The sequence below is a fragment of the Spermophilus citellus genome, assembly GCF_964194105.1.
Source record: "Spermophilus citellus genome assembly, chromosome: 2".
Lineage (NCBI taxonomy): Eukaryota > Metazoa > Chordata > Mammalia > Rodentia > Sciuridae > Spermophilus > Spermophilus citellus.
Window position 1 is genome coordinate 238,372,432 of NC_138183.1, and position 14,933 is coordinate 238,387,364.

The 14,933-nt window shown below is 42.8% G+C and overlaps 2 protein-coding genes across 3 annotated transcripts in view; both read right to left on the bottom strand.

The window, feature by feature from the left end:
• The window catches only part of AGBL2 (AGBL carboxypeptidase 2), a 42,121-nt gene extending 38,619 nt beyond the window's left edge, over positions 1–3,502 (bottom strand). Inside the window, exons 1-3 of the mRNA XM_081272140.1 lie at positions 2,464–3,502; positions 2,150–2,213; positions 997–1,131 (exon numbers count right to left, since the gene is read on the bottom strand). Coding sequence (XP_081128266.1) covers positions 997–1,131; positions 2,150–2,213; positions 2,464–2,499 — 235 coding nt within the window. The 5' untranslated portion in view covers positions 2,500–3,502. The remainder of the gene's footprint in view (positions 1–996; positions 1,132–2,149; positions 2,214–2,463) is intronic.
• Positions 3,503–13,004: 9,502 nt separating this feature from the next.
• FNBP4 (formin binding protein 4) overlaps positions 13,005–14,933 on the bottom strand; it is a 42,065-nt gene continuing 40,136 nt past the window's right edge. For both annotated transcript variants that reach the window (XM_081272078.1, XM_081272077.1), the window contains exons 16-17: positions 14,288–14,445; positions 13,005–14,043 (exon numbers count right to left, since the gene is read on the bottom strand). In XM_081272078.1, coding sequence (XP_081128204.1) covers positions 13,953–14,043; positions 14,288–14,445 — 249 coding nt within the window. In that variant the 3' untranslated portion in view covers positions 13,005–13,952. The remainder of the gene's footprint in view (positions 14,044–14,287; positions 14,446–14,933) is intronic.

Genomic DNA, 14,933 nt, shown 5'->3' on the forward strand with positions numbered 1-14,933 from the left:
CCACAAAAAAAAATGGATGGATGGATGGATTGGGAGGGTGCAGCATGGAATGAGAAGGATCCAGGAGGCAATTTGGAGGCTGTTTCAATAGTGAAAAATGATGGCAGCTTGGACTGATATGTATGGTTGAAGGGGAGCTTATGAAGGGCTAGGATTGTGGCTCAGTGGCAGAGTACTTGTCTAGCATGTGTGAGGCACTGGATTCGATTCTCAGCACCACATATAAATAAATAAAATAAAGGCCTGTTGACAACTAAAAAAAAAATAATTATAAAAAAGAAAGAAAGAAAAACAAGGTAGCTTATGAAGAAGACAAATTATAGATGGACACAATACCTTTGTTTTATTAATTCATTTTTATGTGGTGCTGAGGATCAACCCAGTGCCTTACATGTGCTAGGCAAGTGCTCTACCACTGAGCTACAACCCCAGCCCTGGTTGGATATATATTGAGAGAAAAATTCAACTGCATTTTGGACCTTAGATTTAAGGTGAAAATACCCCTGTAAAAAATTGCTTTTACTTAAGCTAGCTGGAATTGGTTTCCTCTACTCTTATGCACAGAGCCTTATAAGCACACTCACCAAAACTGTGTGCAAAAAATTAATATATTCTCTTGATGAAAGAATCTTAATACATTTTTGACATTTTAAGAAAATTTAGTACAGCATTTTATTTTTTAAAAATATTTATTTTTTAGTTGTAGTTGGACACAATGCCTTTATTTTATTTATTTATTTTTATGTGGTGCTGAGGATCAAACACAAGGCCTTTCACAGCTACCGCTGAGCCACAACCTCAGCCCCAACATACAGCCTTTTAATTTAAATCTGTAAACCAAAGTAGATCTAGAGAACATTTTTGAGTGAGGTCAGAAATAGGAGCCAAAGCCACTTTCTTGGCCTCTCCCCACATAAGGCCACATTTTCCTGAATTTCTGGAGGAGTTGTCAAGGCAGAAACATTCTGGGGATCACCCACACTGATTACTACTCACACAGAAGTTTCTCCTTTTGCAGAGTATCTGGTATCAAATCATTTCTTTCTCCAAAAGAGACATTCAGTAGGTACTGAGGATTATTCTTCTGAACATGCTGATGTGTAGCTGAGTTTGGTAAACTGCCTTTCTGGGCTAAGAATAAACGGTTTAATTAAAGTTGTTAGCAGGCTGGCTCATCACCTCTAACATCAAGGTCAATACCTAAACCACCACTACTATTATTGCTGCCTATCACCTTGGGCCTTTACAGTGAATTTATTCCATTTTTAAAAGAGCTTTCACATTCCAATTTATGTGAATTAAGCAAGATTATCTCTATTTACCACAGAGGAAATGAGAGAGTGAGGAGACTAGAGAAGCATTATGGTATAGTGGAATGAGAAAGGACTTGGGAGGGAGAAAGAACAGTGGCTGCAAAAGTTGCCAAGACAGCCAAATCCAAGTGAAGGCAGGTTAACATGGTGGAAGCAAAGCACTGATGCCAGAAGACACTTGCCCTGAGGGCATATGTGCTGAATCTGGTAAACTAGAAATTCAGTTTGACAAATGAATAATCACTTAGAAAATGAAACAGTCAAGCCAGGCATGGTAGGGCACACCTGTAATTCCAGCAACTTGAAAGGCTGAGGCAGGAGGTTTGCAAGTTCAAGGACAACTTAGTGAGAGCCTGTCTCAAAATTAAAAAGAGTTGGGGATGTGGCTCAGTGGTTAAGTGTCCCTGGGTTCAATCCTCAGTTAAAAAAAAAAAAAAAAGGAGGAGGAGGAGGAGAAGGAGGAGGAAGAAAGAAGAAGAAGAAGAACCGTGGTTGTCAAGACACTTCTGAAGAATAAGTAAGAACAAGGGGCAAGGTGGGAGAACATGCCTTTCCAGATATCAGGAGTATTTTAACTTCACATAGTAATTAAGAGATGGTGGTATTGGTGGCAAGGACAGACAAACACACCAATGAAAGAGAAAGCTTAAAATAGACCTTTGTATAAAGCAAGTCTCTCACTTGATAGAGGTATCATAGAAGATCATTGGGGGAGGACTTTTCACTAGTGGACTGGAAAAATTACTTATTAGTCTATCCAAGCACAACTCTCCCAATTAATGAAACAATTCACCTCCTGAACCCAGGAAAGGTGATGTTTGATAGGAACGCATTACCTTTAAAGTAGCCATAGTATTGGAGGTGACGGTACATAAAGTCCTCATAGGGATCAGGAAGAGTCTATGAAAGGAAAAACCATCTAAGTCAGGAAAGCCCTTTCAAATGACACGGAAAGCTCACAAGCCTTGTTGCATAGGACAGTGTACTTGAGGGCCTTTGTAAACAAACCAAGTGAAATCCATGCTACTTATTCTACCTTGAGGACCAAGATCTTCAGCTGGACAAAGGTATCACCAGAATATACCTTCTGATATAGGGTTGGATTTCTGTGGAGTTTTGCGGGGAGGGGTTGGAGGGGGCGTGTACCGACCTCTTGCTTTCGCTCGGTTTCCAATGCCGGGAACATGTTACTTCTGCATGGTATGCTGAAAGCCAGTCAGTAGCATCGCATGCAGCCGCAACCCTGCCTAATTTCCAAAAGGGCAGCTGATTACACAGGAGAAGCTAAAAACCAGAATAGGAAAAGTCAAAGGACTGTGCTTACTGTCGGGTCACACGCTCCTCCCCCTCTCCGGCTCCCACTAGGACCGACTTCAGGAACCCCAACCAACCCAGCCTCTCAAATAAGAACCAGGCGACGTTCCCACCCGAGGCCGGGCGGCGCACCTGAGCAGTCAGGGGCGACCTCACATCTTCCCGCCTCCTCTTCCGGAAGCACCGGGACCCCGGCGGGCCCCATGCTTCGGTCTCCCTGATAGGGGAGCTCCTCCACCAGGACTCCCCAGGCAACTGAAAGAAACGGGGACAGGGGACGCGGCGCAGGAGTCGAAAAAGTAAGGTCAGGGGTCGAGAGTGGGTCCTGAGAACGGAGCAGGGGTTCAGAGCCACCTGGTCAGGGGCCTCCTGAAGGGTCGAGGAGGGAAGCAGGACAAAGTTCGCGGCAGGAGCCTGGGTGAGGCGGAAGCCCACCGCTCGCTAGGCAAGAAGCTCGGCAGTCCCAGCAACCGGGTTCACCTGCCACCGCTTTCTGCGCGGGCGCGCGTAGCTTAGCAACCGCCTGCGGCTGCCGGAAGAACTGAGCGCCGGCATTTCCGGAAGCTAGGCCCCGCCCGAAAGCGCCCGCGGGAAACCCGAGAAGGTGGGCCGCTGGCAGGGCAGACACCAGAGACTTATTCATTCTTCCTCTCTCCTACTTTACACCTTGTAAGGAAAATGGAGTCGATCAGCCTCGCTCACCCGGATAACTAGGAAGAAATGGTTGAGATGCCTCCTGTAAGGCAGGAAAACGGCGCATGCGCATTCGTATACAACCGCAGGGTGGCTGTTTTGACCCGCCGCCGGCTTTGTTGTAATTCTGTCTGTAAACTGAACAGGGCTTTCCTCTCAGTGGATTGCCCACCCATCGAATAAAGGCATGTCAGAGCTCCCTGTGGCTCGGCCTTTGGACTTCGGCATACGCACATCTTCAGTCAGCCTGCCTGGGGTTGAGCGGTTGCACTACAGTTGAGCCTAGTGGCAGGACTAGCAGCAGCCGGGTATGGAACCCGCTCCACCTATGGAGGAAGGTGTAGAAGGGTGGCCAGCCATGAGCATGTGGTATTCTGTGGCCGAAGCTCCTTGTGGTAAAGATTTTCTCAGAGCAAAGAAAAAGATAACATGGAGCTGTTAGGTAGTAACTAGCAGTGAGCGGTGGAATGCAGGCAAGGTCACAAGTGTTCTTTAAATCACTTTAGGGTCTTTAAACAACTTACAAAGTGCCGGGGTCCAGCCCCATCAGGGATCCAGGGGTCCTGAAGAATGAGTGGCATCGAAAGAAGAGATAGGACAATAGGTTGCAAGTTAGGAGCAGCCTCCAGAAGGATCTGCTGTCCCTAGAGGGGCCTTTATTTTTATACCTTTTTTGCAGGTATTTTTTCGGTAGTTAATGGATAGCCTCAAACCCCGAAACTTCTTTGATTTACATAATTTTCAAGAGTTACAATCTTTTATGACACATATTGATTACCTAAGATATTGAATACATTGTTTAAAATTTTTTCTATAACCTTTGCCAATCATAATTAAGCTTTTACATTTTCACCTCAACCACTAGGTGTTAGGCTATGCAACTAGACTACATGTCTCCTGATCTATTATTAACTTTTAACTTTAAAGCGTACCTATAATTTTTTCATTAACCTTTAACTTTAAAGCATATCTATGATTATTGGTAAGCTTTCTTCTAATCTAAAGTCCCAGTAAAACACACTTAAAATAGTGAAAGTCTATTACCTAAAAGCTTACTACTCTGAAGTGTCGCTAAAATATATCTCTTAATTTTACATTATTCTATTTTTACTTTCCAAGGTAATTTCCTTTTTTCATATCATCTATTTAACTGCTTTCTTAAAGAGTTACTTTGATCCTTGGTCAAAGCACACCAATTCTTCTGTCTTTGTAATCTTTAACTAAAGGGCAGGCTCTGCACCTCAACCTATTTGCCATTAATTTTAACTATGTGTTTCCCATTCACATCATGAATTCCTGGGTAAGGCAAAGGAGGGTCTGTTGGTGGGGAAAATGTGTGTTGCACAGGTTGTGGCTTTAGAACAAGGAAATTAGTGTAAGTTGTTAAGCTTTTCTCAGGAACCTCAATTTGCAATCAGTTCCCTGTGAATTTCTTGAGGAATAACACTATTGTTTGTATCCTGAAAGATACTGAAACACACCCATACTAACATGGCCCCCCTAACTAGGATGGCCACCATGACAGTTCCAGAGAGGACCAACTAAGGCCCCAAAACTCCACTGTCCGACATGATAGAGGAGTTGAACACCCGATTGACAAAGAATACACAAGGTGGTCCCAGTTCTAGTAAACATGAACCAGTGATAAATGGAGATGGCATTGTCTCCTTTGTCATTCTCTGGAGATGGCCCATTCTCTCTCTTGCCGGTACCTTCTGCTTAAGTCTCACTTTGCTTTTACTTTACTTTCACCTATAATAAAGTTCTCTTGCATGACTTTTGGTGTCTGACTTGAAATTTTCTTTTCGTCAGAACACAAGAACTGATGTCTGGAGTTTCAGCTCCCTGCTTTCCTGTGTCAGAACTATCAGATTCAGTGTGAGCCTTCCTGGACTCAGTTGTAACATTGTTGCTACTCTGTAATATAGAAATAGAATGCTCAGGGCTGGGGATGTGGCTCAAGTGGTAGCGCGCTCGCCTGGTATGCATGCGGCCCGGGTTCGATCCTCAGCACCACATACCAACAAAGATGTTGTGTCCGCCGAAAACTAAAAAAATAAATAAATATTAAAAATTCTCTCTCTCTCCCCTCTCTCTCTCTCTCTTAAAAAAAAAAAAAAGAAATAGAATGCTCAAGTAGGAATGTATATTACCTTATATGGGAGACTGATAGACCCAACCTGATCTTTTCTTAAAATTGGGCATCTCGCCATAAAACCATGAAAAGATAATTTCGGCTTTACTATAAATTTCTGCAAATTCTGAACCTGCTTGGAATGCCTGCCCGTGTCTTGAACTCACCCATGCCTGGCTCTCTGACCAGATAGCAGCCCTCTCTGAAACTTTAGTGACACCTCATAAATCTTGGCCTTCCCTGGCCAGACAACGATCCTCTCTGAGGCTCTAATGGTCCTCATAAATTCTGATGCCGGGGCCAGCAAAAATGTAAACTTGTGTTATGCTCCTCAGAGTGTTGTTATCTGTAACCCCCCTTTGTGTAACTTTTTGGGCTATAAAACTGGGCCACAAAGAAGCCTCGGGGCTGTCTTGTTTTTTGGGAGGGAGAGGCAGCCCGGCCGGTAGAAATAATAAGCTTGCTTTAACTTGATTTTAATTGGAGTCAGTGGTCTTTTCTTGCATCCTGGTCTAACAAGACAAAGAACTAGTATGTAAAGGAAAACTAACAAGACTAGGACTATGCCCTCCTTCACTAAAGGTTCAGCCTTTGAATAAGGATCTGCTGAGCCAGTGCTGACACAAGTGCTGTTTCCTGACCTGGTCTCTAGTACCCTACAACATCCTGGCTACCTGGGCCCCTCCACAGGAATGGGCAGAGGTTGATGGTACCCCCGTAGGGTTGAAAAAGGTCTTATACCAGGTGGGAGAGTGGGAAAATGCAGTGTGTTTGGCCGCTGGGCCCATTGAATGGTTGTTCCTTACAGTCTATGGGAGGTTACTGAGAAGATGCAAGACTTACAGGATAAAAAAGACACCATGGAATCTATAATGCAATCAATAGAAGAGAACCTCTGTACCTTGGAAAAATAACCTCAGCCTTCCCCATGTGTTGGTGAAGCCAAAGGAGTAAGAAGAGGGGATCCAACCATTGGTAATGCAGAAAACAAAACAATAACAGCAGGTGGCTTCAGGTTAACAGCCAGAAGAGCCGGCCCAGGTAACCAAGTTCACCATGTACCAACCATTTATTCAAGCAGAGTTGGCAGACTTGGGAAAGCAATTTAGACGCCAGGAAAACCCTTGGCCGCTTGGTTATTAATGCCTCTGGGATTTAGGAGGGGATAGTATTATGTTTAGTGCCTTGGAAATGGAGAAATTACCATCCATAATTACTCACCCCTCTTTGCAGCAGAGATTACATAAGTCAATGCCACAGGGGTGAACAAGGATACCACTCTTTATTTGATTGGGTAATGACTGCTATCTTCACTGTTTGGTCAAATGTGGGGGATGTCCCAGAGACCATAAGTAAATGGTAATCATGTGCATACCTGGTCCAGGCACTACGAGTGTTGGGGATGAGATGGGCCATGTTTAACTTGAATACTCATGGGCCAAATGATGAACAGTTTATAGCTGGCATGAGGAACCTAATATCACAGAATGCCCCATTGACATCTTTTGGGACCTTATGTCCATCTTAATTCTTTATGTGGGTCACCTATTAATGAGGAAACCATTATGGTGGTCATCCTGGGGAAAGTGAAGGATTGATGACAACAAAAGGGGGTCCAAACCACTGCTAAGACTACCCCTTCAGTACCTCTTCTGATGAGAGAAAGACCCATTAAGGTAACAAAAGCCCATTTAAAAAAAAAAAGTTGAGCTGGGGCTGTGGCTCAGCAGTAGGTAGCACACTTGCCTGGCATGTGTGAAGCACTGGTTCGATTCTCAACACCACATATAAATTTAAAAAATAAATGTCTGGACTGGGAATGTGACTCAAGTGGTAGCGTGCTCACCTAGCATGCGTGAGGCACTGGGTTCGATTCTCAGCACCACATAAAAACAAAATAAAGATGTTGTGTCCACCTAAAACTAAAAAAAAAAAAAAAAAAAAAAAAGAAAGAAAAAAATGTCTATCAACAACTAAAAAGTAAATAAAAAAAAAAAAAAAGGAACAAGAACCCAAATGTGGATAGAACTTTTGGAAGCAGGAAGTCAATAGAGACAAAATAGATGGCAAGCCAAACACATATTTGCTACAATTATGAAAATAGTTGAATAGGGACCAGCAGTTCCTCCATGTAAAGAAGCAAAATCCAAAGGTGGACCTGGAGCTGAACGCAGTGGCAAATGCTTATAATCCCAGCGGCTTGGAATGCTAAGACAAAAAAATCACGAGTTCAAAGCCAGCCTCAGCAATGGTGAGGCGCTAAGCAACTCAGTGAGACCCTGTCTCTAAATAAAATACAAAATAGGGCTGGGGGTGTGGCTTAGGGGTCAAGTGCCCCTGAGTTCAATCCCCAGTACAAAAAAAAAATGCACCTACAGAGGCATGTCCCCTACATCTAGAGGATTATCTAGTCTCCCAAGGTTTTTAGGAGGAAGGGGACTATACCTTCTTCAAGTTTAAATAGGGAGGGGGGTAACATACCCATTGGCCCCACATGGAACTGGTTATCCACTGATCCCCCACTAATGTACAACAAGTATTATTAGTTCTGGTAGATACCTGGACCAGATATACTCTGTTGTGCAGTAACCTGGATAAATTCCGGGGCTGATTACATATATAGAATGGATGCAGAGGCCATAGTATAAAAGAGCAAGCCATTGGCTGCTTGCCCCCACATGAACATCCAGTCTATGTATCTCCAATCGTGAGCACATTTTATGTGTGGACATCCTCCAGACAACAGCAAGAGAGTTTCACCTATGTATCTGTACCATAAAGACAATGGTGAGGGGACATGTGAAGCAGCCCCCAATGGTGCTGCTGCGCCACAAGCCTCACCAATTCCAAGCAACATAAACTGCCTGAAGGGCATGAAAAGATAATCACATATGCTGGGCATAATGTGACCTGCCTGTTGTCCCTTCAACTCCCTGGTATGCCAGTGAAGAAAAAAGATGAATTCTAGAGAATGACTGTAGACTCAATATTATGTCTTCCAATACATGCTGCTGTCCCTTTGGTGGCTGACTGTGGCTTCTGTCCCGGTGGCTTAAGCACTCAGACTTTTTTGCCCACCCAGGGACGCCAATTGCCAGGTTTTGTTCGAGACTAAAACACTCAGAGGTCACTCCAGGGGAACTGGGCTGCATGAAATAACCACACAAGAGACAGAAATACCTTTTTCTTGGGGTTGCTGTGATGGTTCCTCTGACCTTAAGGGTCTGCAGAAAGACAGGCAGCTGACCCTTTTATTGAGGTAAAGCCATTCAAATGAGGCAAGGGGTCAGGTTTCAGAGGGTTGAGTCTAGCTTCATGATGTCTGCTGTCAGCAGGTTGACTGACATCTAGGAAGGCCACACCCAAGGGCACAGTAAAATAAGGGGACACACACAAAAGGCACTTCCATGGAACATTCTATCCCAAACAGGGCAAGGGGTAATATTACAAAGGAACAGGTGAGCATAGCTCCACCGATGGGGCTATAGGAAGGCACATGCCCATGCACGAAGACACTGTCCCTTGAACCCAAAGGGCGGGGCAGTCTAGGGGCATGGCTGCTGCCTGACTGCCTCAGTCACCCAGCCAGGGAGTGACTTAAGTCACATGCAAGGTTGGTCTCCCACAGCTGACTTGATGGATTGACTAACGACTTTTGTAGCTGATTTGGCGAATGCCTTCTTTTCCATAGATTCATAGATATTCCTGCTGATAGTGAAGTCTAGTTTGCTTGTTAGACCAGGACGCAAGAAAAGACCACTGACTCCAATTAAAATCAAATTAAAGCAAGCTTATTATTCCTACCGGCCGGGCTGCCTCTCCTACCCAAAACCGCGGGAACAAGACAGCAGCCGCAGCTTTCTTGCAGCCCAGCTTTATAGTCCTGAAAGTTACACAAAGTGGGGTTACAGATAACAAAACTCTGAGGAGCATAACACTAATGGTAGTTTACATTTTTTGCTGGCCCCGACATCAGAATTTATGAAGGTCATTAGAGCCTCAGAAAGGGTTGTTATCTGGCCAGGGAAGGCCAAGATTTGTGAGGCGTCACTAAAGTTTCAGAGAAGGCTGCTATCTGGTCAGAGAGCCAGGCATGGGTGAGTTCAAGGCAAGGGCAGGCATTCCAAGCAGGTTCAGAATTTGCAGTAATTTATAGTAAAGCCGAAATTATCTTTTCATGGCTTTGTGGCGAGATGGCTCCCAATTTTAAGAAAAGATCAGGTTGGGCCTATCACTTCCCCTTGGGATGGGCAACAATGAACATTTACCATGCTGCCTCAGAGTTATTGCATTGTCCAGCTGTATCATAGCCTAGTAGCCTCTGACGTGGCCTAGTGGCCAAAACCATCCACTGTATGTCTTATTTCACATTGTTGATGATATTTTGTTAACCAGTGATTCTCTTGCAGATTTAGAGATACTGTGCTGAAATTGCTAGCACAACCTTAAAATTCAGATATCCTATATCTCCTTCCAATGATATTATATTGAGAAGTAGTTTTGTACTGTCCCTCTGGTCAATTATGAATGCCCTCTTACTAATACATATTGAATCTGAGAAGCTCATAAAAACACTTCTTTTTTGGTACCAGGGATTGAACCCAGGGGGCACATTAATCACATCCCCAGAATTTTTTGTATTTTATTTAGAGACAGAGTCTTGCTGTGTTGCTCAGGGCCTCACTAAATTGCTTAGGTTGGCTTTGAACTCATTATCCTCCTGTCTAAGCCTCCTGAGCTGTGCCACCCTGTCTGGCATATGAAAGCACTTCTAAAGGTGTGGTACCACCAGACAGCTCAGCCATTGCTGCCTACAATATTGTCCATGGACTCAAAATTGGCCTGTATTTTGCCAGAGGGACAATTGCTTTTGTTAATACCTGTAACTGCCTTGCCTTTTTGCCCTTAGGTACATATGAGCCAATATGCTGGCTCACTGACATGGCAAATCAGTCCAGCATCAACCTCTAACTGGATTTGGTTGCAAACATGGAACACAACTGACCCTCAGTGGAATCATATAAAGGGCCATATTAAGAAAAATGTTTTTCTAGTTGTAGATGGACACAGTCTGTTTTATTTTTGTGTGGTGCTGAGGATCGAACCCACTGGTTCAAATGCTAGGTAAGTGCTCTACCACTGAGCTACATTTTTGAAGATGTGTAACAGTAGGTCAATCTTTCATGACACATTATTCAATATGGGATGGCTTTAGATGGCTCCCTACCGAAGCTGTAGAGCTTAACCAAGAAGCACCCTATATGTTGAAAATAGAGGGCCAAAAGAACTCTGGGGTGGACCCTGCAAGCCTCATGCACTATAATAGTTAAAGGTTCTAACATGAAATGGTAGTTGTGCCTAACTTGTCCCTCAGGATATTTATGGGTATATGGACAACATGGATGTTCGTATTTACCTACCAAATGGACTGGCCAAAGCACTTGGGGAAGGTCATACCTCCCTCCCAGCAAAGGTTGAAAAGACCTTATTTGAGTGGTGATCCAGCTGGGACACTTTCAAGAAATGGCATCATATGAAATGTACTCCATGGTAGAGTAACCTCATTTTCACCCTAAGGGGCCACCATTGTTAATGAGAGATTACAGTACTGGCACTGCATACAGAAAGTCCCAGGTGAGAGAGCCTTCAATGCCATCCACAAGTCCGTTAGCTTCTTCTTAAAGGAAGAAGTGTACCAAACGAGTGAGGAAAGTAGTGTTGAAAAATCAGATGGCTTTTGATACACTGCTTCCCAAGGTGAAGTATGTCCTCTTGTAGACAGTGAATTTTGACTATATATGCCACATGAATGCAATAATGTAAGCAGGCACTGCAAATCCTAGCCCTTGAACTCAGCAAATTGAACATCTAACAATGGATCTCCTTCAAGAACCGTGGGCTGGGCTGGGGATGTGGCTCAAGCGGTAGCGCGCTCGCCTGGCATGCGTGCGGCCCGGTACCACATACAAAGAAAGATGTTGTGTCTGCCGATAACTAAAAAATAAATATTAAAAAAAATTCTCTCTCTTTAAAAAAAAAAGAAAAAAAAGAACCGTGGGCTTCCCTGGCTGCCCCATGAAGATGGGTCTAATCTTTGCAAGGAACAACTTGTGTTATTAGTAACTTGCTTTTGTGACTTAAATTGCTGCTGTGGGTTATGGGAGCAGTGCTCTGCCCTCCTTGCCAAGGGACCTTCACAAAAGACTCCTGTTGTGTAGACTGTATGGCGTGGAACCCTGAAGGGGTGAAATGTTAAGGTTCCCTCACCTGGGTATCTAGGAAGCAATGATTAAGATAAGTCTTATGCAAGTCAGAAACGGCACGTGTGCACTCTTATTGACCCACTGCAGGCTTTGTTGCAATTGTAATAAGCTGAATGGGACTTTCTGCTGCAGATTGCTCACCCATAGAATAAGGGCAAGACAGATCTCCTATGGATCCACATATCTTTTTCAGGATGCCTAGGATTGAACAGTTGCACTACACAGCCTCAACCTGGGGACTGAAACTTGGTTTATGAGTGCAGTAGCAACAGTTCTCAAAGTATTTCTATGCTTTGCTGGTAGTTTAGGAAACTTATTCATTGCTCTAGGGAGCCTACTTACCCTGTCGTTTCATTTTATATTCTCTCCACCATCTAGCCAGAAATGAAAAATTATCTTCTACATTGAAAACCAAAGAGAGTTAGAAAACCCAAACCATACCCAACTTGGCAAATTTAAAATTTTTTTAAGAGAGAGTGAGAGAGGAGAGAGAGAGAATTTTTAATATTTATTTTTTTTAGTTCTCGGCGGACACAACATCTTTGTTGGTATGTGGTGCTGAGGATCGAACCCGGGCCGCACGCATGCCAGGTGAGCGCGCTACCGCTTGAGCCACATCCCCAGCCCCAAATTTAAAATTTTAAATGCTGCAATTTGTAGGATGTGAGGAAGGCACTGGTGCTCTGCAATTCCTTGAAGTTTGAAAAACTGTTAGGCAGTTAAGACAAAAGTTTTAACAGCTAGTTGATAGCCTTTATTTGCAGAAATTTACTCTATGCAAATAAAACAAATTTATATACAAAAATGCACCCCAACATTAGCATAATGGTAAATTAATCCAACACACTATCAGACATGACTGGGTAAAAATTTTAATTATATGCATAGTAATATACTGGAATAAACTTCAAACTACTATTCTTTGGTTAACTTTATAGGAATATAACCATAAGTATATATTATATACTTTTGTAATCAGGTATGTATTACTTAATGTAAAAAAGCAATAAAGCACCTTTTTCATTTTTGGTAAAACTTCATCCACATTACATTGTTTCCAGGACTGAGGCCTCACAGCACTATTTGGTGTTAGAGGCCTTTTTCTAACCCTGTCTCCCATCCTCAAGATCCTGCTACTCTTTTTCCTGAAAGTCATTCAACATTTTTACATGCCTTGCACCATATCTGATTCTGATTAGGAAAAAACACTTAGGAACTGATGTAAAATTAAATTCTGGTTACATAATTATGGAATGACAGTCTTAGAAGAGCAAAAGATAACCAATCACAAGTATAAAAAGAGCTTTATTAGTGCATATATACAAATTTACAAGGTCAGAAACTGGAGAAATACAAACAGCTTTAAAACACAATTTGCCTTTTCTTCAGTTTAAAGTGACTTTACCTGATTGTGACACAATAGAAAATACAGAACAGTAAACTGCTTTTTAAATACTGGAATTTTATGGAGAATACATTCACACATAGAAGGGAGGTGGATTTTGGAACACGGTAAGACCATGGAGACGCATTAACACAAAGTGGCTTTGTGAAATTTACTGCCACATACTTTGGGGGAAATTTCTGAAAATCAAGGATATGAACACCGGCTGCTACTGCTGCCTGCATTAAAATTTAAATATGCCACCTAGAGTGTAAGATGACTATCAATTCTAGGATTTGTGAGAAAGGGCTACTCTTTATATAAAGAGTGTGGCCACTAGCACAAGGTATATCACTCTACAGATCTCAACACTTCAGGGGTGGCAGCCTGGAGGAAGAGTTCAGAAAGAGCTCCTGATGATTGCAGTCAAGCAAGGTAGAACACAGAGCTTCCTTCTTAATTGCACTTGTTCTTGAGTAGAAATCAGAGAATGTGCCACATTAGGAATGAAAGAAGCCTCTATTAGGCAGGAAAATCCTTCACTTTGTCAGCAAGCCCTCTACAGGAGCCATACTCATGAGCCACATGTTCTTCAAGATTGATCGACTGACACCTAACATGCTAAATTTGCCAGTGTGAGAATAAAGGTAGTCAGGTCAAAGCAATTCCAATTGCCTCACCCTTCAGCAAAACAGAAAAATTACATTTCACAAACGGACAACTCTGTACATGTATGCTCTTGCCCAGGAAATGCATATGCTCACCCCCATTACATTTATAGTTTATTTGACAATAGTAAAACTGGCTAAGACTCTGAACTGAACACAAAACAATTAAATTTTTTTTTTCAACTATGTGTTTGGAGCCATTTTCCTTCTCTTTAGTCTTGCTCTCCAATCCTCAGGAAGGGCTTCAAAATTAGCATTTCTCTCTGCCATGCCACTGTGAAAACAACACACATATTACTTCACTGGAAAGAAAAAGAACAAAACTGTTCAAACAAAACAAAAACATCTAATTTAAACTAAAAACCTGAACATCAGGAAGTTTAGAGTTTCTCAGCAAGACAGTACATTCTCCTTTGAGGTCTATGATTTCAAGAATATGACTGTTCTAAGATAAGACCAACACCATTACTCCCACAACCCATGTGCCCCCAACTAAATTTTTTTTGGTTTGTTTTTACCTAACCAGCTGCTGCTGTTTCCACTCTTCAATTCGCTTCTGTGCAGTTGATTCCCGATCCTCTTCACTGGAACTTGAGTTCTCTTCTTCATCTAATTCACGCTGGATACTCTGCCACTTCTTTACTAAAGATGGCATTTTGGTTTTACTTTTCTTTGCCTGTAATAAATGTTAAAGATCAGAAGGAATATAATCCATAAAATAAGGAAATAGGACCTCTACAAGGAGATCAAGATCTTTCCCTGATTCTAATGAATAAGTGGACTTCATAGCATAGGTATGACATTTTTTTTTTTGGTACTGGGGATTGAAGTCAGGGGCATTCAACCACTGAGCCACATCCCTAGCCCTTTTTATATTTTATTTAGAGACGACGTCTCACTGTGTTGCTTAGGGCCTCACCATTGCTGAGCCTGGCTTTGAACCCTCAATCCTCCTGTCTTAGCCATCCAAGTTGCTGGAATAACAGGCATGAACCATTGTGCCCAGCAAGGTATGATATTTTATTAAAGCATGGCAGAAATGTTTCCCTTACCATTCCTATTCTATATCCTGGCCCCCTCCTGAGGTGGGGACAGAACCCAGGGCCCCATGCTAATAAGTGCTCTCTTGTCAGATGCTATGGGTGCATGCCTGCAATCCAGCAA